Source organism: Euwallacea fornicatus, chromosome 5 (assembly GCF_040115645.1).
Source record: "Euwallacea fornicatus isolate EFF26 chromosome 5, ASM4011564v1, whole genome shotgun sequence".
Classification (NCBI taxonomy): Eukaryota; Metazoa; Arthropoda; class Insecta; order Coleoptera; family Curculionidae; genus Euwallacea; species Euwallacea fornicatus.
Genome location: NC_089545.1, coordinates 411,028 through 438,197, shown reverse-complemented (window position 1 = coordinate 438,197; position 27,170 = coordinate 411,028). Strand labels below are relative to the sequence as shown.

The 27,170-nt window shown below is 39.9% G+C and overlaps 2 protein-coding genes across 5 annotated transcripts in view; one reads left to right on the top strand and one right to left on the bottom strand.

Moving 5' to 3' along the window:
- The window catches only part of 5-HT2B (5-hydroxytryptamine receptor 2B), a 50,490-nt gene extending 46,649 nt beyond the window's left edge, over window positions 1–3,841 (top strand). For 3 of the 4 annotated variants that reach the window (XM_066282587.1, XM_066282588.1, XM_066282586.1), the window contains exons 6-7: window positions 13–482; window positions 1,854–3,841. In XM_066282587.1, the coding sequence (XP_066138684.1) occupies window positions 13–482; window positions 1,854–2,404 (1,021 nt within the window). In that variant the 3' untranslated portion in view covers window positions 2,405–3,841. The remainder of the gene's footprint in view (window positions 1–12; window positions 483–1,853) is intronic. The other variant, XM_066282589.1, reaches the window with a different exon arrangement.
- Rpn2 (Regulatory particle non-ATPase 2) overlaps window positions 1–27,170 on the bottom strand; it is a 55,310-nt gene that overhangs the window by 14,280 nt on the left and 13,860 nt on the right. The window contains exon 10 of the mRNA XM_066282585.1: window positions 25,938–26,002. Within this exon, the coding sequence (XP_066138682.1) occupies window positions 25,938–26,002 (65 nt within the window). The remainder of the gene's footprint in view (window positions 1–25,937; window positions 26,003–27,170) is intronic.

The following is a 27,170-nucleotide window of genomic DNA, read 5'->3' as shown; positions in this document are numbered from 1 at the left end:
TTTCCTCTTCAGATCGGCGGAAAGCCTGACAGCCTCCAGATCGTCCCTCTTAACCTCTTCAGAGCAATCGCCGTGGCAGAGCAAACGCCGCCGAGCCTCGACTTTCCACGAGGGAGACTCCCGGGACGAAACCCCCTCTCCCCGCTGGAGGAGGAGGAGAGGATCCAGTTTCCACGGGATGCACTCCGTCTACTCCGAACGGACCCAATCGATTCCTAGTGAGTGTTCCTTGTTACCCCTTCCACCCCCATGTACATGTCCTTATTTCGGGGTGAAGCCGAGTGATAAGTGTGTGCTTCCTCCAACAGCAGAAGTGAAAATTGTGCCAAGTAACAACTACACTCTTAGTGCGGAAAAGAGTGCGTCTCCTGCCGTTTCGCCAGTCAAGAAATCGGCGCTCAGCAGCAGAAGTAGGGCCGGGAGTGATTCATCGCCCAACAATATTGTGGTGACGTGGGAGTCCAAAAGAGGACACAGAAGAGGTGAGGAAAAGAGATTTGTTTCTGTAGGCGCGCCGCTTATTCCACTACACGGGGTGTTTAAAAAACACGCGGCAATGTTTAAAGGGGGCCATTTCTCAGGTAATTTTATGAAGAAACGTTCCTATCAACGCAGGCCCGGAAATGAATTGTTTCCGAGATACGGGGTGTAGCCTTTTTCTACATCACGGTTTTTGAAAATTAATTTAAATATCTTTCGACCGATTTTTTCGAAATTTGGTAGCGTCATTTGTACTGATAAGGAGCAGATTTGGCCCTAACTAGATTAAAATTCTTTATTCCGGTGACGTCAGGGGGACCACCTTGACCAATTTATTGCATGCTTATTTATCATTCAAAAAATTCAAGGGTTTAGTCCCTTATTCCCTGAGAGTATTCTGTGCTTTCGTGACTTTTAAAAAGTTAAAAACTACCGATTTAACAAAAAAATCGATCAGAAGATGTTTGAGTTACTTTTCAAAAACCTTTATTAAACAAAAATTTAACACCCCACAGCTCGGAAACAATGCATTTCCGGGTCTACGTTTAGGGGTAATTTTTTTCATAACAGACCTGAAAAATCACCCCTTGAACATTGCCGCACCCTTTTTAAACCTCCTTCATACCAGCATGATCGATTTGGAACGTTAACACTCCAGAGAAAAGCTGGCATTAAGTATATCCATTTCTTAATTGACGTAATATAGTTCAACTCAGGTTAGTCGAAGATCATACAACTTCCATACTAAGTTCGAGTTAGGCGGAGCTCTTTTAAATATCTTTATAAGTTCAATTCTGGCAAATCGCAAAGACATCGATTTAAATTATGAATAAATCGTAAAAATTTACAAACTTTTATGTTCTCCAATAAGATCATGCCTAATCTGAATCAACTTCGACCGAGTTTCGAAGTCGTGAAATTAACCCCGAGCCCTGATAAAATAGATTTTTGCGAACACAAAGTGTATTTATAATAGGGCTGAAGTTTGATGTAGATCCCTGCCCAAGATATAACAAAATTAGAATTCAAAAAGCCCTATGTATCACGCAAAATCAATATCCCATTTTGAACTAGCCGCAGTAACGTATGCAAAAGCCCGTGCAACCGTTTCGGCGGAAGGGACGGAGTTTGTGAGTTACCGACTCTAGATTTTCGCAATTTCCTGCCAAAAAGTTAATAACCGTTATTAGTCACCCCCTCGACGGAATTATTATTCATCAATTCACGGTTACACGCCGAATGTCCACATGAGGCCCTTACTTTCCGCGGGAGGGGATGAAATATGCTAAAAAAGTCCTTTTTCGTGGCAAAGTATGTTAATTGATAGAGTTCTCTTCGAGTGACAAATAACTTTTATTACATTTCTTTTACAGGTTCGAGCTTCGGTAACACTAAAAGCTCGCTGCTTACGCACTCCCCGGCCAACTCTCAGAAAACACCTCTGCTGCGCAGGTCTGCTACCTTGCGGCAGAATGGGAACCCCTCCACCATGACAGACAGAAACAAAAATCCCTCTTCGCCATGCCTTTTCCAGCGGTACCACTATAACACCGGTGCTGGAAAGTTGAACCGAAGCATCCGATCTCATCATTCCCGAAACTCCAGCGTGATCTCTAGGAACTCATCGCGCCACGGGAGAATCATCCGATTGGAACAGAAGGCCACCAAGGTGCTCGGAGTCGTGTTTTTCACCTTCGTCATCTTATGGGCGCCATTTTTCATCCTCAATCTTCTACCCACCTTTTGCTCGGAGTGCGATAAAAATCTGGGAGCGTGGGTGATGCACCTGGTGACGTGGTTGGGATACGCGAGTTCAATGGTCAATCCCATCTTCTACACCATCTTCAACAAAGTGTTCCGGCAAGCGTTTAAGAAGGTCCTCACGTGTCGGTATCGGAAAACAACATGGAGGCCGCATAGATGACAGGTGCGGGTTAAAAAAGAACAGAAAACGAAAGTGTGAATTTAAGGAGATGAGATGAAGTTGTTTCATCTGTGAATTGAAATATCCGTATTACCACATTATCATGAGTCTTTCAAGTGAAGTAATAGTTTAGTTTGTAAACCGTGTTATAGTGGCTTCAGTGATAGTCAATTCAATTTTCGATGATCGAGACGATTTTGGGGTGGTACTTCACATATCTTTGACGTCAATAGACTAAATTATAAATTGTCGGTACCGTAGCACTCTGGGAGAACAATACAGGCATTAACGTTTATTGAGTAGAGGCCAGGTGTCTTGAGTTAATTTTTGAAAATTTCAACTCAAACGATAACGAAATCATTTCAGGTCGACCGAAACGTTATCGTTCGTACTGTATATCGAGTGAAGACGCTCACTTTTAGTATATCTAGTGAATAGTTGGAGGAGTTTACATGCAGGGTAATCCGAAACCGAGGGCCACCGTTGGGATTTCAAAAACTTTACGGGATACCTTGCACAATTTGATACGAAAGAGCAATTTTGCATACAATTTTATATTTTTAAGGGACTCCTATCTCTTCTCGTTTCCGATATCCCAACGATGCACCTCGAATTTGGACGCCTTACACAGCTGATTTTATAAATGTTTCGTTGCAAACGAGCAATACAGGGTGGTCCGATCGTGGATACTGTAGCAAAGGCTTAACCCGAGCTGTTAAGACGAAAATAAACAGATGCGACAATCAAATTAGGAAAGTCTTAGCAAGAGAATAAGTATACAGAAATTGACTAAGACACTCTGCTTTAAATCGTTTAAGGCATACAATCATATCGACACGTTTGCTCATTTTGGATTGACTTTGCGAAAAGTGGTTGCGACTAATTTTAAGAATTAAATTTTAACTGCCAAAATATACCTACAGAGTGTAACATAAATGCGATCTATATTTCTCTAAACGTTTCAATTCTTGTACGAGTAGATCTCAGATTTTCACTTGTAATTACTAGATGGCGCTTTTCCGGAAGCGTCGAAGGATCCTTCAGTAATTTACTCTGAATTGCAAAATTGTAAATAAATCTTGTAAACAGGTAAAGCGACAGATTGTATTTGCCTAATTTTCATGGGGAATTTATGTGATACGATCGATACTTAAGGTGCAAAAGTCTATAAAATCAATTGTCTAAGCGACTGCGTCTATCGAACTAACGGGCAGGTTAAATGTGCAGTTTTACTTTCTAGTGCACAAACTCTTGTGATAAATAGTGTATTTAATGTCGTAGTGTTAAAGTACGGTTCGAAGGAACCTAAAAACCCTGGGGAAAAGATGCTTCTTAAATTGTACATACCTAGAACAATTTATATGTTACCATGTACAGAGCGATAAAGTAGTTTTTACGTGTAAAGTTTAATAATTAGGTAAATAACCTCATTGTCCTATAGCCAAATATAATGTTGGTATATTCTAGTGCTTTATTATAGGACGAAAGCCATTCACCCAGAATGAAATCGGTAGCAGTTTCATTAAAAAAAGACACGATGAGATATGGCACGTTCATTCTTGCGGGTAGTAATACTGAATTTAACTTCTAACCCTCGTGGGTGGCTTTATTATACGCCTTTGGGCAGATATCCTGATTAATTTAACATAGGTCGCGTTCGCCATTCACCGCAGGATCAAAAGGAACAAAGCCTACGCAGTAATCCGGTAAAACTCAATTTCATGGTCGGAGATCGCGTTCCCATAAAAAGTAAAAAGTCAGCATGCCCATTATGTTTTTGCACAATATTTCACTGTAAAGGTTTAAAATGGCCATTCACGAGTGCCTCTGTATCTATATATTTTATGTGACATTTCATATTCAGCTGTCCGAAATTGGACGATACGGAATGGACGTTATTTTACGGATTTTGGCGGCAGCCAGCTACAACAACGATATTAATTTTTATCGTTACTTCTCGTTTTCCGCTAACAAGGAAATATCCCCAACACGTATTAGATGTAATTAAGTAGATGGGGCCGGTCGACGTTGACAAAACTGTGAGATTTAGAATTTTTGTCCGCCATTTGCGCCGCGTCTGGCCAGCTGCGCGCCGCCATATTCCGAGGAACGATGGTGCAGAAAGATTCCCCGAGACCTCAATGAAAATAACAGCGAAATGCCCCCGAGTTGGAGATCTTGGGGCTCTCACTTTTTAACTGTGAGAGAACGGATGATTGACCAGAAGATTTGACGAATGACGTGTTATTATTGAGGTATTTTGCGTAACTTCGGTCGCGGACAGAGATACTGTGGACGGCAATGCGATTTCGTTCACCGTCAAGTATGACCTGCACCCCGGACCTTTCTAACAAGTTCGGATTAGCCGCTCGGATGTTTTTTAATGCACCACGTGAGCTGACGCACTTCAGTACCCTAAAGGTCATAAATTTAGCAACGTTAAATTTAATCAGTTGCCACTAGAGCGGATACCTAAACGAATTTTTCATTCCTGGCAATTTCAGATAATGGATTTTTTGCTGCCATGTCATTGATGGGTGTGCCGATAAATTCGCAAACGACTCGTGACGATTCCTTTTAAACAGGATTTCAGTTTTCATTAAAAGGTGACAGAGCCCTCGAAAACATGTCTGGATTAAGCTTTAAATGTGAGATCTCCCCCCTTTCATCGTTGAATAGAAATTTAATTCTCGGTTCGTCAAAGTTCTACGTTTCTCGGTTTCCGTCCGGGCAAAAGGCACGAAATTAAGAAACTTGTTTTTACGGACTAAACTTAATTTATTCCAACACTTTTTGCCCTTAAGGCCATTAATACTGAACGTTTTCGAGGCCCATCACGGTAAATCCGTTTTCTAAATCCGTTACTTAGCCTTGTAATCTCACCTTCGGCCTATCTCATCTCCGTGGGCATTTCGTGAGACTTCGTTGGGTCCCTTTTTGCAAAAACAAGGGTCTGCAGGCTCGACCTTCAGGTCATATCCGGGTCTCGGCATTAACAACCTTAGTTTAAAATATCCTGTCAAATGGAGCTGAACTGGGTACTGTATGTTGAATCAAACGAATCCCGACAATCCCCTAATTAGACTGGACGTTTTCCTACGACGTACGTCTTAAATTGATTTTTACGATCCACACTGAACGACAAGTGCTATCGGCGTTCCCTATTGTTGAGGTGGGTGCCGTTCGAGGTGAATGGTCGTAAAGATTTAATGTCTTGTCAAGACTTTCAATGAACTGTCGCATTCTCTATTGGGCGATTAGTCGGCAAAGGGTCTTAGCGCGTCTATCATGTTTTATCTCGGCAGTATCGCGGTCTGTTTCGTCGGCCTCAATCTCAAAGCGGAATGTGGCACCTTCGCTAATTCAACGTAACCCTCCGTTGACTTTTAACTTATTCGAAATCTGCGGTTTAGCTACTCCTGAGAGTCTGACTTTATCCGCTCGCCCTCATAAATCGCGTTGCCGACCTGCTCCGCTGTAACGTTTTCATTGGATTTTTTTACATCGTCATTTTTGTGAGCGCTCAAAAGTAACTAATCATGTTCTCACGTCGAATCATCTCATTTTGGAACGTTCGATATCTCGGATCCAACTTTCGCAACTTATATTACTTTAAGGGTAAACTTAATTTTACGTATTAGGATCGTTACGGATTACGTAGCTGTAAATACTCGGAAATTGAACGTTCCTCTCTAATTTGGGCAAAAATTTCATTTACGGGACGTTTTTCACCTTGAACCAGATCGCGGCGAGACGTTATCACGCGGAATTTCACCTTGTCATCCGATAGAATACCCCGAAAGCCAAAATATCGTTTGCCCTTAAAGGCAATAGCTTACGCTGACTTTTCTAAATGAAAATTCTTTCGATTTTTTGCTGAAAAGCTCCGACTTCCGTTCTACGGGGATATTCCAATAATAATGAACTAAAAACACACAGAGAGCAATACTTTAACATGAAACTGAATCTCACTTCAAAGGGCTTCTATTAAAAGCACCTGCCCTTTTATCCCAAATATATACAATTTCCTATTTTTCATCAAGTTAACTGAAATACACGGTATGTACATTAAGTTGATTCGAGCTCAAGTGCATTGCGAAAAACTTCACTAAATCAAAAGGTTGTATTTTCCCCAGGAGAATTTCTGAAATTTGTTAACTAAACAAACAATTGGCTGCAATGAACACGAAGTAGAAAAATCCGATACGCGAACATTCGAACGGACTAAATCGAAAATACCAATCATGCGGCGGTCAATGGACAATTCCAATTTGGCCTTTTTACCAAAAAATAGATTCTCTGGGGAGCGTCTATTTGTTCTATATGCTAAATAATTCACTCAAAATACCCTAATACAAAATCGACATCCCCATTAGGCGCAAAATAACATTTTACTGTTCAATTCACCGACATAATGAATACGATACAGTGCAAATTTATGGGTATTTGTTTAAATTCACCCGGGTAATCAATATGTATTAGAAAATCCTTTTACAAATCCGTCACTTCATCAGGGACGTTTTCTTTGTGAATAATTGAATCAGGATGAAAAAGCCGTAAACAATAACCGACAAGCGTGAAAAACAAATTAATCCGCATTTTGAGCTTTGGTAGGTATTCCGTAACTTTTGAACTTTACAGGCAACATTTATTGTTGTTTGCGAAATGCTTGCCTTGTTCGGAAACTGAGAGGTAAGTAAACAGCGAGAAATATAAGGAACTTAAGTTAGCCGGAATGTAAAAAACTGTTTATTGGATAAACGTTAGCGTAATAGGAAAACTTTCGTCGGAAGAGCTACGGCGAAGTTGGGCATGCGAGATTTTTTCGTTGTGACGAGGGTCTCGCGTATCACTCATTACCCGATGCTTTCGAGCTTTCGCTGCATTAGAGCGGGACAATAAGCCTGTTTGTACTTACGAAAATCCGATTTCGCCCACTTTACCACTGGCTCACGTCCGGAGTGCTTACCTGAAAAGAAACGTGTATTGATGAGATGCGGCGAGGGCCAAAAATCACTATAAATGTCATCTAAATTTAACGATTACATCGGCTGTTTCGGAGCAAAGCGGCTTGCCACGAATTCTCTCCACGGCCCGACCTCTTCCGTTTCCCTCTGAGAAGTTTTCCGTTTTGTTTTTTTTTATCTTTTCAAAATTTTCCATTTCCTACTTATCGAATATAAGAAATACCGTACTGCTTCCTGGGCAAACACGGCCCTGGCCGTGGCCGCTGCAGCAAGAGACCAGAGATGGCCACGTGCCTTCGGCGTTTCCGACGTCTCCCCCTAATATTTACCAAAGTGACCATGATCGCGTCCATTCGACCACCCACGCATCCGCCATCTTCTCTTCGCAAACCAGACCGAAATCCTTTCGAATTCTACACGTCACGCCACATCCAGAAGCTGCGAACGTCCTATTTATGCCGGTCATATTCAGGTTTAAATCGCTGGTCCCTTGTCAAGCGTGTATCGCATTCATACTCAATATTTCATGCAAATAGGCGCATTATCCGCCGAATTTGAGATGTCCCATTGACACTGCGAATATTAATAGGCTCTGGGAAGGGCCAAAACCAATTATTCCCTTCCAAGATTAAATACGGGCAGGTCAGGTGAATCGATGGACGATTCCATCGAATCACGAATTTAGACAAACCACTATTGGAAACTGCACAGTCAGACCTCGGACGGGAGTTGTATTAAGCGGAACTGGAGCAAACAAGTTTAGGTATATTGGTTGTCCACTTCCACCAAGATTTAGGGGAAGAGAGACATTCGAAGCTATTCAAAGCTGACGAAAAATAAATAGAAACGCCACTCTATCCTCCGGGTTTAATATCTGCCGCCGGCAATAAACCCCAGCTGCCTGTAAATTTATAGGAAAATTATAATCCCGTTGGAACAAAGGCACTTTGTCCATTTGTATTAAACCTTTCGTTACGTCAGTAAATTAACATGGCCAAACCGCGGTCGTTAACACCCTGCGACATTACTCTATTAGTCAGCCAAAATTTATCTTCGGGCATGATAATGTTGTAGGCCATGTTACGATTAATCCTCCAACTGATTTTCCCGTTTTCCCGCCTTATAAATGATCCGGAAACGGTGTGTTTTAGAGCCAGTCCCGACGTCCCCGCTCCGCCGAAGAGCGGACAAAAACAGCAGTTAAAAACTCTGCTTAAAATGCTACAGGGAGACGGCCCTTTTGGGTGTTTTCACTCGTTCACCGCATTTATTTAGGATTTCTTCACTAAGAACAAAGACCCTGATTGCAATAAAGGCGAATTCCGTGAAACAATTAAGAAATTATTCCTTTCAAACGAAAGAGCGGGTCACACGCCATTGGAGGGAATTTTGGGGAATGCGATCCTCAACGGGGCACATGTACGAGTATGCATGTACGCAAACTGCGCCGTGGAATTTGCCAGAAATCAAGGGCTTTTAACATAGTTTTCACCAAACGGGCCTGCACTTATACCCATGTTAAATTATGACTCATACACCCCGAACATGCTATCAACGTAGCAATCAATCGTACGATACAAAGCACCAACCTGTATTCGGAGGGACATTGGGAAGCTGCGAGACTATGAAACGACAATACAGAACCATGAGTTTTGGTTGTGGTGGAATCGTGGTTACGGGTTTCTCTTTAAATTCATGGCGAAAACTGTGACAATATTCGAACTTGTTATGTCAGCGGCAAAGATAAGTCCCGCAACCTCCGACACTATTGGAAACAGGCATCAACATAGATTGTCGTATAATTGGCAATGCCACACGAGGCAAGCGGCAACGTTATCGGATTAGGTCCCACTTATAACAAACTCATTTATATTCCATAACGAGACCTCTCCTTGTTAACATTCATCATTCAAGCCTCCTGCCACGAAAAAAATTCTCTGACGTGAACACATAAACTGAGTAGACTCTGCCGAAGGCGAAGAGATAAATTTGATGAAAATAAAAAACTCAATGTTATCGTTGTCGGGGAGTTTAAAGGGAAATGCTCTTGGGAGGAAACTTAGGCATTGATTTGGCGAGTGGTGTTATCTGTTCTTGGCCGGTAGCTAGACGTTTCATGACAAAATCCGACTAGAAAAAACCGTCACATCCCTATGTGGCGCGCGCGAACCAGCAGGTGGCGAAAAATTTCCATTACTGAAGTGGCTAGCCATTCACGGGGGAAAATAATAAAATTTCCTTAATTACATTTGGAGTTCGCGAATATGTCGTTTTAAATTTCGAAAAGTTCCCGTGACTTTCGAAGCCCGAAAGGAAAAACGAAGCTGACGGTGGCTTGCCAAAGGAGAACCCCGCATATATCGAACGCGACACCTCCACATTGCCGAATAAATCGGGGAAACAATAAAGACGTTTTTGCGATATTTTAGCTCTCCTCCGATACCTCCGAAACTCGACGAAAAGTTTCGAGTTTCAAAGAGGGCGCGACCTCGAACGGCAATACCATTTGACGGTTAACGAAATCTGAAAACCGACACCCTGTACACAACCGCTTCCGTAAAACTGATGTGCCGACGCCGAATTATAGCGGGGAATAAGGGCGAATTAAAATACTTATGGGGGGTAAATGCGAGATTAATGCCCCGCTTCTTCAGAACTTCGTCTCGCACATGTTTACAGCGAACTTCGAAGATACACCTGAAATTTATTAAATCAGTGTAAAGGCATGTTTGTGCAGGCAATATTAAACTTATTAAACTACGCAGTTTTACTTGAATAAACAGCTTATTAGACGTAGTTGCTCGGTGAAGAACTTGGCGAAGGCAGGCCGCAATCCGACGAGATATTGGCACTAATCGAGTCGCAAGAATGTTAATCAGATGCAGACAGTTGGGATTCAACCCTTATCCACCTGACTAACAATCAATCAGAGGAGCTTAAATTTAACGGCTTCGATATCGGTACAGTTAATGATCCCCACTGGTTGAGGCCCCTCTGAATGGATTTCAAATTTCTTGTCGAATTGAAAAAAGAGATGTGGCATACAACCCCTCTGCTGTGCTCAAACCAGAGCTTTAAATCAAACATTAAATGCAGCGAAACTGTCCGTTTTATAGAGTAATGGTAACACTAAATTACTTCCGTTCCGTTTTACTTCCTTCCGACAAACAGAAATTCTCTGCTTGTTTAGTGAGCGAGTAGTAATGGCGTTTCCTAGCCAGGGCTCAAAAACGGATGGGGATAAACGGACTTCTGTTTAGGTTTGTGCCCGGTCGCTCCCTTATGACATCTCTGCAGGTGAAAACCAGTAATAAGCCCAGTTAGCAATGCACGACTGAAATTTTCACCGTTGTAAATGTCATCGAATACACGAAAGATAACTGGGACAGAGGGGCCGTCACGTCGGCGTTCCCCGGCGAAGTTACCAAAAAGGTAATTTACCCTTGAAGGGCCAATTTCTGCTCCTTCCACCGGATCTTTTTGACCAAATTAGTAAACTATTCCGCATTCATATTTCCCAACGTAATATCTTCTACCTGAGCTTTATAAATGAAATCCCTTTGCAGGTGCACAACCGTATTTCTGTTCTTTGAAATATTTATTTTCAGTGCATGAAAGGCGATATAACTGTCCCGGTAATCCCTAAGGAGTACACGAGTAGGCATACTCTAATATTACTGGAATAACGTCTATAGGTAAATAACGGAGATAAAGAGCGTCTCGTATTACATCGAAGTAATTTATTTGCTTTCATGTAATTTCATTTCCCGCACGGTCTCCTTTGGACTTGTTATTTATCAAATTTCGCCGTTATGTTTGTGAACTTGTTCGGCAGGTGCAATGTTGGCCAAATGAAAATCACAGTGTATCCAGAAAGATTATCCATACTTTTCCCATTTTAGCTTCGGCATTTCTCCAGACTGAAGGAAAAAATAACACTCCTGCCTCTTAAGCCTAATAAATTTCGCTATTGAAAAAGCTTGAAAATGTTTTCGCCTCAGCCAGAGTTCGTTTTCGTTTCACCTTCTCCGGGAGAAGGTTCTGAATCATTAACTTTTTTATTAAGGAAATAAATTTCTCCATGACCCCCGGATCGAATCGGTGCTTACAAATGGTTAGATTTAGGACCGGAATTTTGAAACCTACAGTGGATTTAGTACAATGCATATAAAGGAACGATTGTTCCAATTTGTTCCAAGGATTTTGCTTGGGCTCAGGCTATTCTATAAATCGCGTTTAGCGGTTTTGAATACGCCACGTTTCAACTATAATTGTATCTGATGGAAACAAGATAAATTGCGTTTGATTGGACGATGCAAAAGGGCCTTGTCAGATGGGCAAATCATCCAATTTAAGCCCGCTGTTAGTGTATCTGTAGATTGAAGCAGAACGCATCCTAAAGGCCAATTTAAGCGAAAAAATCGCAACGTTGGGATTAAGAACGTTCGAATTACGTATGCCATTTCGTTCCTAAATATTTTTATCCAATTTAATTAGTGTAAAAGGGAATTAGCACGAGGGAACTAAGCCCTTAAACCTTTAGAAAAGATGATATTTTGTATAAGTAGGAACCATTATCCCGGATAAAATCTTAAAATTTCCATTCCGAAGCGACCGACTTTTTTTCGGGGAAAGGGACTTGCAACTAAATTAAAACGAGAGGAGAAAAAGTGGTTAATTCCAAATCTGATTTGCCTGTTTATTTGCAATAAATTCGGCCCGTCTGCATGGCGATCGTTTCGCGGAAATAAGACAATTAGATCTAGATTTCCACATTTCGTTTAAAGAAACAGAACGAAATTCATCTGGGCAAGAAAAAAAATCTAAATGCGACAGAACGAGCCCCTGCAAAAGGGCAAAGGGGAACGAAATACCGGTGAAGGGCGGCAATTTAGAACCTTTCTCAATGGAGATGCTTAATAAGATACATTCAGAACTTCTAATTTGGTGTCTGTGTTGTGGTGCGTGAGTGTGCTTGTGAAAAAATCGCGAAAAAATATTGTATTTTATCTGCATGGAAACATCGTCAACGACTTTTTTTTTTTAATTCTAAAAGAGTATATTACAACGGCTAGAGATTGTATAAATGACGGTTCGAAACGTGATTGGGCATAAAGGCGATTGTACAATATTTCTTCCTTCGAGCTTGCGACAGAGTAACTTTACCGCATGTAATTCAAAATGGCGACTGTCCAAGAATGCGAAAAGCAATAAGCGAAACGGCAAATTGGGGGCGACTTCGGCCACCAAAGCACAACGGGAGTAAAAATCATAGATCTAGTCAGTACGGCACGACATTTGACCTCGCACTTTTAGGTACATTTCCATGTGCGCACCCTGACTAAATACACAACCTATCACACGTAACGGCATAGAAAATTTTAAAAATACGCTACTGAAGGTTTTTGAATTGCCACTTCAAGTTCTCATAGAATTTCCCCTGTTTAACTTCATTTAACTCTTCCTTGTTCAGTAATTACTTCTGCCAGTGACCAACGAACTATGTTCTGGTTAAATCCAAATTTTATTTGCATTCCAAAGGGTTCGCTGAGTCGAAGCGTTTCAGGTCGTTCCAATTGGAAATGTTAGGAACATTAGCGACTCTTTAAATGTTGAGCTGTATCCGTCACTCGATTTGAGAATATCAACGCAAGGACTAACGTGATATTGAGCACTTCTCAAAAACGTGCACGAGAGCTTTCCTCGTCTATGTTAAGACTATTAATCAATTATCTGAAAATATCACGGGGTTTTGGCTCTAAATTCCTCCTAAGATAAGTGTGAGAAATTTCCTTGATTATGCGCATTTCTCGATTACGCCAAGATATTTAATCGGCATTATCTGAAAGTGGTACCGGCCAAGTCCTTCCCAAGATTAGAGTGGGACGAGAGGGTTGTTTACAAGTTCCATTAGCGTAGGTGAGAAAAACAGTTAAGGGTTTGGCACCCGTGAGAAAAAGAGCGGACAGCCCTTCCATCCTATCGGTACTCTCGCGAAGAGTGGATGCGTTCTGGGTGTTGACACCGGGTTGCATCAGAGATTCCGGGTAGTAAAGAAGTGTTTCGAGAACTTCCATCGTTTTTCATCCCCACCTTCCGACCAGGAACCTTGCACGCACATTAAAAACAAAGGCGGATTTCATAATAAAATCGCAGATGATCTGGATTCTCGCGAAAGAAACACAATAAATATTATTTTACCGAAATACACTCAAGGGCGGAATGCGCAGGCGGCAGGGCAAAGAGGATGCAAAAGGCCTGGACGAAGATGACCTTTAAGCGGACGTATGATAAGAAAATAATCCCGTTAACAAATGGATGATATTTTCGATAAACAATAAGAAATGTAATTCGATCTGTGGGTACTAATGACTACTGATCAGAAATCTCGGGTTTAATAAATTGAATTTCGCCAGAAAGTAAATTTCAGTTGAGTGCCCTTGAAAACTGAATGACTGCAAGGGCCCTCCATGAATTTTTCCCGAAGGATTTGCACCGCATCGCCCAGCATTTTCGATTGAAAAAACACTCGTAACCGAGGTAAGTGTACAATTTAACTCGCTTGCAAAGCATTTTTACGGACGTTTTAAAACTTATCCCGCAATTTCGTTTCCAAGACCACTCGCTCTCGAATTTTATGTATAGACTAAATTGCTCAGATCATGCATAAAACTCATGTTAAGGAGTATAGCTAAAGCAAACTCCCTTGAACGAACTTTGTTTAAAGGTAACTGCCGAAGCGCCAAAAGAGAAGACAAAAATTTTACGCCCTCGAGATAGGCCTCCATATGACAACGGAACGATAAGACATGGATATCAACCCCATGTCGTGCCCATGTTTTCTTTTTTTATCGTCTTCAAACTCCCCCGGAGAAATCATTAAACTCTTTAATGCTAACTGGAGAGAAAACTAAAAAATGTTACTTGGGATTTGAGAGAACATCGCCTTTGGAAAATTCCTGATTAAAGTAAAATCACATTTAGCTATTACATTGAGAAAGTTTAAAACTAGTTTTCTTAATTTTTTCTGCCCATAATTTTTATTTATAAACGCTCCGTGTTTGAAATAATCCTGTTAATAAGCGCCAGGTAAAAGGGCTTTATTAGCATTCGAAAGTTTTTGCAGTTTTGCAGTTGCTAATTATGTTGCTTAATTGGGATGTAACGGGTAAAAAAAAAAAAAAAAAAAAGAAAAAAGTTGAAATCGGAAGGATCCGCTTAAATTAGAAATTTCTAATCACTTTATTACGGAAACTTGTGGATGAAATAAATCGTTCATTGTGATACGAGTGCGCTTTAATGTACGATCAGACTTCGCAATAACTCAAGCATTAAAGTGAGCTTCTTCGAAAATAGGCCATTCGAACGTAATGCTATTCAAACTTTGATTCTACGTAATTTTTCGATAACGTGAAAATCCGCAAACTTGACATTAATGAACTTTCTTCGAGGGTCAAATTTCGAATCAAGGACCACGCGCAGTCCATATAAATCCTCTATAGATTGGAGGATTTATTTTGAAAGCACTTTTTTCCATTTTCTTGGCCCCAATCTGTAATTGCCATCAATTAACTTCCAACTTCAATCCCGTTCCCTTTAGACCCACACTCAGAGCTAATACATCAAAGAACTGAGAACTTTATGTGGAAGATAACTTCCACGGTAGCCAAGGAACAATCCCGTGCTAAAGTTATCTAGTACTTTTCGATTCTGACTTGGATTTTTTGATGTTTAGCGTCGAGGCTACCGGCTTTGCCAGATATCAGAGTTTTCGTGAAAAGGGCGCAATAAACCACTTGCAATCTGTTAATTTCCAGTTTAGCAGAATTCTTGTCTCTCGATTAAACTCAGCACGATGTCAACAATTCTGGCCCAAGAGCCCCAAGCTTCTTGTTGCTCTGCAGAGCTTCGTGAGGTAGCACAATTTATTTTCGAAGAAATTATTAAAGGGCAATTAAATTACATTGTAATTGTTTTCATGTAAAATTATAACTTTTGCAGACAAAGGCCTTGTTATAACTTAGACTTAACGAAATCCTACGAAAATTAATTATTCAATGAAGGTTAAAGCAACTGAGTCCTCAGAGTGAGCATGTTTCTATCCGTTTACGCCTGGGAAATGTGTAGTTTACATCAGAGGTTTGGTGGTGAAACAGGCACTTTTTCTGTCGATAGCCTCTTTGAGGGCTTATTCAGTCTTAATCCTCGGAACCTTCATTCTAACTCAGGGACATATTCATTCGGCATTAATAAAACATGATAAAACAGAATTTCTTGGTTTTACAATTGAAATCTCGGCAGAACATGGAGTATCCATAATAGCTGAATTGAATTTTAACTAAAGTATCGGGTTTTTCTTGGATTAATTTACGTAAAACACCTTTTTTATGATTGGAAACACACCCTTTCCAATACAAATAAGATTTCGATTTAACCAGGACCTGACCTATTTAGGGGCTCTTTTCTCCAATTGAAAATCACTAGGGAAAAGTAATTACGCAGGGACGAAGAGGAAATTAAATACATCAAATTCAATTGAGAAATTGATTTCTTTTAAGTGGCAATTCCAAACCCTTCGGCAAGGTGTTTCGCAATGACAAACGTTGTTTTCGTTATTATCGAAGGTTTGAATCGGATTCTCAGTTTCTAATCTTTTCTTGATGACGAAACTATAAAAGGTTCCTTTCGATGTCGATTCCCAACATGTACCGCCTACGAGCCACCGACCCCTCCTCCATGAGCCTCGAAAGGTCGGAGCGACATAAAATTCTAGAACTACTCCGTGCAATGTTGAAAAAACACAGAGATACATAATTCTTCCACGTGGCATCTGGATGACAAAAGAAACGTTTTGTTTGTTTTTAGCTTTCAGATTCCATCGAAGGAAAATCACACGGAATAACACATTTGTAATTCAGCAGAAAATAAAATAAACTTAAACGATTTTTGCCTTTGTCTTTTGATTTGTGCTGTGGTGTCTCGAGAATAAAATAATCGATAACCCTCGGACAAACTTTCCGATCTGGTAACGTTGCTTTCTGAAAATGATAACCATTGCATGTCATGCATCTACAATATGAAATCTTTTGTTATAAAACTGAGAAAAATTGAAAGAAATACCGTTCGCCTTTCTCAAAGTACGGTTTGCACAGCAAACAAAATGAAATGTCTTTTTATTCTATGTGAAGGACACGACTTTGTCTGAAAAGTCCCTTTTCGTAACTGGAATTGATGCACCGTTAAGTCCCCCGAAAGGTGTACTGAGTGAAGTAACAACGGAAAACCTGTCGTCTGCAGCACTATAATACCAAAAAACTCAAGGAGTTTGATGACAAATCGACCACCTTAAATTTTATTTACAAAGAACTAATTCAATGCTTTTTGTTTATTTGGCTTTCACTTCTTGGCGGGAATCCCTTTAACTTCCTCGTTTGGAGAAACTACCGCTCGCTCCGGGTCAAGATTTTTTTTTCGGGTCATTTTTAAAGTCTATTTAATTTTTTTTTCTGTAATAATGCACTCCCAGTTCCGTTTTCTTCATGACGGACCTTAAATATGTGACGAAAAACAGAATTTGGATTTGTTCCGATGTGACAATGTGTAAATGAAGTCGACACGTCGAGACGTTTTTAGTGCGGCAAATTCATTTATCTCTTTTTGAAATTGCGGCACTTTAAACATGATTCAAAATTACATTAACCCGTTTGAAATGACGAACAGGTTATTTAGAAACAGTTCGAATTTCCCAAATCTCCAATTTTTTCATTTAGCATTTCAAATAAAACTGCCATACGTAATTTTCCGTTGAAACATACCTTAACGAGCATAAAGGAAGATGATGAGAACAATTTCTATACGACACGATTAATGTATATTAATGTACATTAATATTAATATATATATATATATGTGAATGTAACTCATTTGTTTTGTGGTCAGTCTGTAAAAAGTTTATTAATTGTGCCATTTTAGCCTGGATTTTTTTTTTATTATAGAGCCTGATAAACTGCACATTTTCATTAAAAACGTCCTGATTGGTATAAAATTCAAGGCCTATTATGACGGTTGCTTGGAAAAAAATTTGAATAAATCGCATTAGCGATTTTTTTAGAATAAATCAGTGCCCGCCACTGGATTGGCCACCTCTCAAAACGGGCCTGTACAAAATTTTAATGAAAAATTTTGAGCAATAACGATTTCGTAGAAGAGTTACAAATGCACACTAGGTACTTACTTGCATCTCCTTACACTTCCTCTGGGTATATTAAGGCCCAAACTAGCCATTCTAATGCTACTTCGGGGATTGTCGTTGAAATAATGCAAAATTGTTTGTCATTTGGACAAAGTCCACGACGTCCATTTTGCCTCGTTACCTCGACTTGCCGGTCTATCTGGATGATGTCTGATGCTGAATTCTGCATTCTGCCGCAGCTTCTGCTGCCGGGCGCACGTTGTCGCCGACAAGATGAACAATTTCTGTTTTTCCTCTTGCACTTAAATTTTCCATTATTACCACGATTAATAAGTTAATTTCCATTAAGTACAAGCAAGTTCGAATAACGTTGTTGATGTCTGTTGCGTTTGTTTGACAGTTAAACACTTCACTTGTTCTCCATGGCCCACCATGAATTTTTGAATATAAACATATACCGAGGGTGCACTTTTAATTCTTCTACGAAATCGTTATTGCTCAAAATGTTTCGATAAAATTCTGTACGGGCCCGTTTTGAGGGGTGGGCAATCCAGTGGCGTGCACGAATTTTTTCTAAAAAAATCTCTAATATGATTTATTGAAATTTCGCCCCTATAAACAGTTGGTTTTAGTCTCCAACTGTCAAACCATTTCACGGTGTCGTTCGCCAGTGTCTGAAGTTTTTCGACGGCTTTCTCTGTCGTTTTGTCGTGCACCACAAGGGCTGTGTCATCCGCGTATTGTCATATCTACACTCTGAGCTCTATATGTCTTTTTCCATCCAAATTTTGATTGTATATGTCACGGCGACATACATTATATAGGAATGGTGAGAGCGGGGATTCCTGGGGAAGCCCTTGTTCTAGGGAAGCGGGGAAAGACAAAGTGTCGTCGACACTATTAATATTTTTCACAAACCTACTAAAAATATGTAAAACTCCTTTCGGTGACCAGATCAATTGCAATTTGAAAGTAAAAAGAACCTTGCGATGACATCTTTGTTGTTCCCTCATTGTAATTCGGGAAATGACTCGTAAGGAAAATTCGAAAAGACCGCATAGCAATTTGAGACGCTTTCCTTTGTAATTATCCGCTAAGATATCACGGTAACCAAATTGGAGAAGAGGCCCATTTTTGGGCCTCCGTTCCGAATGCTTTCCGGGTTTTGAGTGGAATTTATTTTTCAATATTAAACAGCAATAAAAGCTAAACACGCCACCGTGTTGTTTTCGTTTAAAGTAAACGTGGTCAAATGCAAATGGCGTCCTTCCACGAGGAGTTCTTTTATTCCTTTCAACATTTGAAAGATTATCCCTCAGGCCGTGGCTTCAAAATCCGTTGTGGCTCCTTCCATTAGTTTAACTAAATACAGTTTTAACAATTTAGCCTTCGTTAAACCCTTTTCTTAATCGAAAGTGTGGGAGTTGAAACAGTCCCAATACTATACCAGCCGGGGACCCCATCACTTTGGGTGATTAATCGATTCAAGTGTTGAGATGAATTACAGATAATAATGTAAAAACCAAAATTAAAAGCGGCAGTGAGCATTTACATAAATCATGATAATTTTCTTCTTTCTTTCGAACAGTTTCCGTATTTGCGATAATTAATGATCATTCTTTAAAGCGTTTCATTTTTTCTTCACCTTTCGGCCCGATTAATAATGAGCTGTAGACGCAATAAATTAATAATTTTACATAAGAAAAAAAAACAATTAGCGAAAAACGATGACGCAATAACTACCTTAACGGCATTGTATTGAGGACTTCCAGAGATAAAAAAAATGATTAGACTTTGTTTTCGGGAAAGAGGATTAATGAATTGAATTTTTAAATGTAATTTTACCTAATTTAGCTAACGATGTCGTGCAAAAGCGATTCAAAGCTCGGCTCCAGCAGCCTCGCTCAAAATTGACACAATAAAAGGAATTGTAATACTTAGGCCAGAAGATTTTACTTAAGTCCTCGAAAGGGCCCAAACTGAACAAAGGTTCCCGAATTCAGGAGGCTAGAGAAAGTTATAAACTCACGACCCCCGACGAGAGACTTAGTTACGAATTGATGCAAAATACTTCATCAGTCTAAGTAGTCATCGGTAACACTCGAACTGCCCACACATCAACTGACAGAAGAATGAACTCGTCTAGATTAAGGCCTTAGCAGGAACAACTAAATTACTGAACCTGAATAAACAAACATCCCTTAGAACAATTGAACGTGCTAATTATTAATCCGTTTGCAAATCATAAATCAAACAAAGCGATATATTATACAAAGCACCGGTGACAATTAATATTCATTATCCCCCACGTTCAATGGCAGCAGCCCCTCACAATACGTATTGAACTATTGAGTGTATTGGAATCAAGCTCCGCGAGCCGACTCAAGATGTATTAAAAAGATAGAAGTTACACCAATCGCAAAAACCTAAAAATCCCCTCGGGCTGCAGAAATATTGAAAATCTTTGTAATAGTTCAATAATGGCTCAGATGAATGAATGAATGAAACTAGCATTGTATTTATCTTTCCTAACCGAGTGGATTTGAAAGCGTTGTATCGGCTTCTTACACGAATTCATAGCGGAGAAATAGATTTCGTGTTACATGAAGTGATTCAAAATCATCTTGGAAAAAGTTTTGTATTTCCATTGCAATTTTGTGTATTCGAGCTTTCGTACGTGAATAAGGAAATTGGAAAATATGGGCAAAAAATCATGTAAAAAAAGTTGATGTAAACCTTCGAGAAAAAGTATCTAATTACGAGTTGTGTCTTAAATTTACACTCTACATTCTTAACTTTCAAAGCTACACATGTTTAAAAGGAAATGAGAATAAAAAAGTACATCAAAGCTTTCAGAGTATACTGATTATTTCGAAAAAACTTTGTTGGCCCGGAATGGTCAGTATTATCTATCAATACAGACAGAGATTATAGATGTATTCGATGCATATAACGTATCCAGTACTGTCAAAATATGACAGACGGACGACATGTGACAAAAGGCAGACGGCAGTTGAAGGGTGACGGATGGAAGATAATAAAAGACAACCAACTTTATGTCTCCATCGAAGGAACCTCAATAGCGCATAACATTAAAACCCGCCGCAACGTTAAAAATTTCAGTGAAGCACCAACACCGCAATTCACACGAAATTACTCAAGTTTTACTCATTATTGGCTCTATAAATTTAAAACACATTCCTCTATCCTCGCAGCTAAAAAAAAATCATTGCGGTCGTCTTCCCTCCTTTTCCTTCAACCACCAATTTGTCTTCGCACTATCCCCTGATCTGAATCCCGCACATCCATCCCCTCCAAACTCGGTAAAACCCATCGAGTACGGATTCATTCACCTTTGATCTCTGCTGGCATGGGTGTGCCCCCAAATCCATTCGTCTTCATTAGGACGGCAAATCTGACACCCCGTCCTTCGAGGGTGCCGTTCCGTTCGGTCCAGTCCGACTCCTCAGGAAACCACCATCCAGAACGAATCGAGATGTATTAGGGAAACTTCTGGCTGATATTTACGGGAAACTCGATTCGGAATTTCGTTTATTGGCACTCTGGAATGAATGGACCAGCGGCCTGCCCGTTTGTCGATTAAGGACAGCTTTATTGGCAATACCGCTAAATGGATTATTGCGGCGAAGGAATCTCCTCGAATGTCGGGAGGAGCTTTGTTTTGCTTCAAACTACGGACGTACTCGAAAACCATGGAGGAATGCTTTAGAGACCCTTATGATTTTCCTTCGAATTGAAACTATTTTTTAGGCGATTTACATTTATGTCATAAAGTGAAAGTTTCGAGTTCGAAACGGTTGATAAACACGTGTGCAACCCCCCCACCCCCAAGGTAATTCTCGATTTTTTCGCGAAGCACCCGACTGAAACTCGATTTTCCACAATATGGAATATTGAGCGGTGTTGTGTCTTGTCTGAGGGCAGCAAACTTTTCTGAATTTACTTATTTGCCGGAATTAAGTAGCAAAAAAAAAAAATACTTTGGAAAAGTCCTAACTGCTTGAAGTAATTCCGAGAATTTATTTTCAAACTTTTTAATGGCTACTTGAGAAGGAGAGCGGACGTAATGAAGAGATCCGGCACTGGATGATTTCAAGATGCAGTTTACGCTCTAAGCAGATGACACTTTGCAAATGCAAGGAAAAATAGCAGCATTCTATGCCACGGCCCGAGACCCTGTTTCTCGTATTATTTCGAGCTTAAACGGTCGGAATATGTAATATCAGCAGTGCACAGATTAATAGTTCAAAACCCGGATTAACATAATGGAAATGAGCGGTCGAACTGGAAAGTTTTCTGGGCAAAATCGGCACTTCCGTGTCGGGAAATGAAATTTAAACGAAGTATACGACAGAACACGCTAATGAAATGCAAAACGTACCGTGGAAACGTCGTAAATATGACTCTATTCTTACCAATTCCACGGTTTCGAATATCCGAAATCTAACTAAAGTCGGCTAGAACTGAATAAATTCTTAAGTGGGAATTTGACTCAATCTTCAGATGCTCCTGTCGAAGTCATCCAGGCAGCTAAAATTAGTGAGATAAGCACGGGCCAGCCCGATGAGACGCGCCCCTCACGTTCGCTTGTTTCAGCTACAGCCAAAGCTGAAGCACCATGTAAAAACAGGTCTTTAACTTGTCGCCCATAAAAAACTTTTATACGTCACCACAATCTCCTCAAAGGTTTACGATGACATAAAATTGCTATGGAATAGATAGAAATTCTTTCGTGGAGGTACCCAAAACTGCGCTTGACGAAACCCCACTCTAGCCTAATCTAATAAGAAGGGCTGAAAGTCTAACAAAGAAGTTTCCCCAAACAACATATAAATTGCATTATTAGGGGAGCTTGAAGAATGTCACTCTTTTCAAGCTCGAATATGTTCAACTACACGAAAGACCGTTCCACCCTGCAATAATTGAATTTTAAGTGAAATCGTTAAGTGAAAGCTTTGTAATTGATAATGAATTTAGAACTCTTATTAACTTTTGGTGCCAAAGAGGTCACGGTGATAAAAGGAGCACCGTCGAAGGACGTGATTGGAATTTCAATTTTTCTTCCACTGTGGATAATTGATAAAGCAGATTTTAAACCTTGATAAATCACGGGGGCTTATTTTTATCCTTTCGCAGATACGTTCGGCACCACTCTTGCATGACTTTGCAGCTCGAAAGTTCGAAAGTTTCACTGCGCCCCCAGTAACTTCCGTTCAAAGCTCGGACCGATCTTTAAACGTGGGGGGAAAACATAATTTCACATTCCCTTTCAAAGGAACCGGGACATCCGAAAAAGACGGGAGCGATATATATAAAAATCTAGTACAATAACAGAAACTGTATTCCACTTTATTGAACCTTTCAATCAATTTGTATTTCTACCATTGTATTAAGAACGTGCTTGGCATCGTTGAGAAGCAATTTGCTACATGAGCCGGATTTTTAAAGGCACTGGAGAAACCAGCTACTAAATCATATTCCGTTAGCGAATTCCCGAAATGATGCCATATATTTCTAGTAAAATGCCTTTTTAGTCGACCTTTGATAGGACAATATCCCATCTATCATCGAGCCAACTTTCCAGAACTGGAATGAAAGTTAGTTTAATTAAAAACCACCGGGCACAAAAGAATTAAACTTCGTGTTAAGCGGCTTTCATGCTGTCTATAAACTCGAAACGGCCCAAACAAAAATAGCATAATGAAAACCATAAGCCGGTTATAAATTTTGTTCTATTTTCATCTTTTTTTTTAATTAGAAGAAGCATTACATAATGAACCGAGCAAGCTTATGGGGTAATTAACAGCCATTTATTCGAATCGAAATGCTCCTCGGCTCGTTCTCAAGAGAGACGAAATCATACTTTAATTAAGCTGCAGGGTCTTCGGGAAGGATCAATCGTGATTACCGACCAACAGTACCTACCTGGTATTCGGATTTAAATTTTCTTCGGCCGATGGATGGATTCCTGGGAAATTTCTGAGAATTTTACCCATTAAGCCACCCCGCGTCCCCGTTGACCTTACGAAATGTTTTCCCCTCTGGGAATTGTCAAAACCGAAAGAGATTTATCTTGCAAGTTCCCGCTCCTCTTCGAGGCGTCACTGTTGTGACACCAGCCGGTATTTTACGCGTGGGCGACGCCACGATGTAGATTTGTCAGGATCGAGACAACTCACTAACTCACTAACAACCTTTTACTTCGCTAGCGTCTCCAATAGGGGGACGATAGTACGGGCATTTAGAACACAAGAGATTCGGCGACAGCATTTGACAATCTAATGATGACTCGAATGAATCCAGGATGTGAATTTCAATGTCTTTTTGAATTCCTTTTTGAATGTACACTCACTCAAAAAAATATCCGCACGGCCGGAAAAAAATTCTGTAAACCGTAACTTTTGACTGATTTTGTTCAAATTTTGTATAATTCAAACCGAAACTCAATTTGCGTAATTGAGCAACTTTTGAAAATTTAACTTTTAAAGTGCTTTCCAGCGTTCAAAAAAAAAACTCCGTTTTGAAAACTTCTTGTGCGGGGGAAATTTTTCAATGTGGTTTTAACATTCTTGCAGAGAGGATTTTCCTTCATACGTCCTGAAAATTTGATCAAAATCGAACAACAAATAAGGGAGTTGCACCCTTTCAAAAACGCCAAAGAGTGCGCGCAAAATGACGAAACTTTGACATTTTTGACGACTTTAAAGAGCTGCAACTCCCTTATTTGTTGTTCGATTTTGATCAAATTTTCAGGACGTATGAAGGAAAATCCTCTCTGCAAGAATGTTAAAACCACATTGAAAAATTTCCCCCGCACAAGAAGTTTTCAAAACCAAAACGGAGTTTTTTTTAAACGCTGAAAAGCACTCTAAAAGTTAAATTTTCAAAAGTTGCTCAATTACGCAAATTGAGTTTCGGTTTGAATTTTCATTATACAAAATTTGAACAAAATCAGTCAAAAGTTACGGTTTACAGAATTTTTTTCCGGCCGTGCGGATACTTTTTTGAGTGACCGTATGTAAGAACGATAGGGTCTTGACCACCTATACTACTGCGAAACCACGGGCGTACAACTGACAACACGAATTTGTCCAGAGCACATCGTTAAGGTTAGCAATTTAAACAGATCTTAGACCTTCGGTCTAAGTTAACTTCATCTCAATGGTTTTGTCGCATCAGACAATGAGATGGCGTTTCTTAAATAAACCAGCAATTGCGCCGTAACGTCGCCGTTAGGTTTTCATGAGAAATCAAATAGGAACGATGCAAGGTGGAAGTAGATCCATAGGCGTAACGTAGGGTGCCTGGTTTCGATGATAAGAAGGTGTATAACGTCGCCGCAAACACAACACTTCAGCGCATCATGGAGGGTCAGCAAAGAACTTTCTTCTGCAGTGCTTATGACGAACCGGTAACTTCGTACTATTATTTGGCCCTAATGATGCCGTCCTCCGTTTAACGACCTTAATTCTACCCTCGATGGATGCCAGAATTCAGTAGAATTGCTGGCCACCCTCAATTAGATTGTGATGCAAATTAATTGCTGATTTATTCAGGGTCTCATTGTTATTGCCTTTCAATTATCCGCCACGCAGCACATTATCCTTCTTGCTTTCCGGTTCCCAATTAAAAATAAACTCAGACCGTTCAGTTTAGTTGAGTATTAATTAAGAACTAAATGAATGACATGAATAAGCCTTTTCCTTAGGTATTAACGAATTTCAAACTAGCGCAATTTATTAAAAAGTAACGTCATTTAACGTATTCCCAGAAGCGGGGAGTAGTTCTCTTCGGGTCAGCCTAATTTGAACTAAATCATCTATTTTTACAAGAATGTTCAAAATAAAACTATTCAGCGGGGAGTTTGAGAATTCGGGTTTTAAATGCATAGTTTCGAACAAAATTGCAGGAAAACTAAAATTTATTTTTGTCAGCTACCACTGCAAACTGGAAGTTTGAGGAGTTTAATTCATCCCGAAGCTGCGGGTAACGAAACTTCGAAAAAGGTTGAATGTAATGGAAAATTTGTCCGATTGAAACTATAGAGTTTGATAGCTCTCCGGGGAGGTCCTCCCCCCAAACTCTCTACTTAAATACCGTTGTGCTAAAACCAGTTTTAAAAATAATGGTCGAGTAAATCTGCGATACGTCACATTTCCCACAATCATATTTCTGACTCTAAAGCAACTTCACAAATCAATTTCCTAACTTCCGCGATTTGAGGGAATCTCGTTTAGATTTGTTCCATTTTTCAATCCAATACCACTGCATGAGAGAAGAATTGCCGCAGCCAGTTTTGCATACATATCTTAAGTATGTCTCTTAGACATCATCTAGAAAAATTGTGACTCACCTGAATAACAAGAACCCTAGGGCAGTAACGGCGGCCCTCCTTACATCATCATTCACGTCAGATACCTGGAAAAGAAAAATGCCATCTTAGTTCCAACGACTGGCACTTTACATGCAAGAATTCCGATAACGGCAATATTTCTCCACTCCCAGATTGCTTCCAAATTAAAGATGCAAAGAAGAAAAGGATAAATTTCTGGGAGAATTTAGTGCTTTTCTAAGCAGTAATAGACAAAAATTCCCTGTGGCATTGAATGGCAATATTAGCTTACAATTAAACGTAATTTGGGATTCAGTTACCAGCAAATTGCTTAGTAGGGCAATCATACGTTTTAGGGTCATCAAAATATCTTTAATAAGCTCCGCTTTTGATTCAGTTGTAGTGCAAAAAATGTTTTTTTTTTTCATTTTTGGGGACTGAGAATCCATAAAATAGTGCATTTAGCAATGCGAATACATTTGGAGATTATAGAAATTTGACCTGGAGTCCAAAGGATTAATCACATTTACTAGGAATCGCTCTCATTTACCCAAAATGGCAAAATTCGAAGGGCGACACTCCGGCTTGTTTTGAAACAGATGACACTTTTAAGTTGAGCACTCGCAAAACTCCCGAAAATGCAGTGAAATTCGGCAAAATTCCAAAAATCCCCAAAAACCAGGGGGCTGCAAAATGCCCATCAAAACTTGATGGGCATTACCTCACCGTCCGACAGTCGAATCACGGAGTAAACCACAAACCGATTCCTCGACGTTATGGCGGACGTCAGGAAATAAAATCCTTAAAAAACTGAGGAATGATCAGTTTGGAGAACTTGTGAAATTAATAACAATAAAGAACTTTCAGCAATAACGAAAGGGCTCGGAACTCGGGGGTACGAGAAAAAACTGAGGCTTTAACGTGGAGAGTACGAAAACACTGCCTGAGGTCTAATGAGATATCTCAGAATCCCAGTTCTTGCTGGAATTGCTTATGTAGGATTTCTCAGTAATTTTCTTAACATTCCCATTCTGATCACCACCAACTCTACGCTCAATTTATCAAATAACGAAACTAATTGGATTTTTCATCACCAAATATTCCTTATTAACCGTATGACAACAATTCCATAAATCAAAGTTGCTGACGATATTTATTTACAAAAACAACGCAAATCCGCTCAAATAGCCGTGGGGAATTTGAAATGCGATAGTTTGAATGTTAATTTATTAATCAAAATAAATTGCATCATAA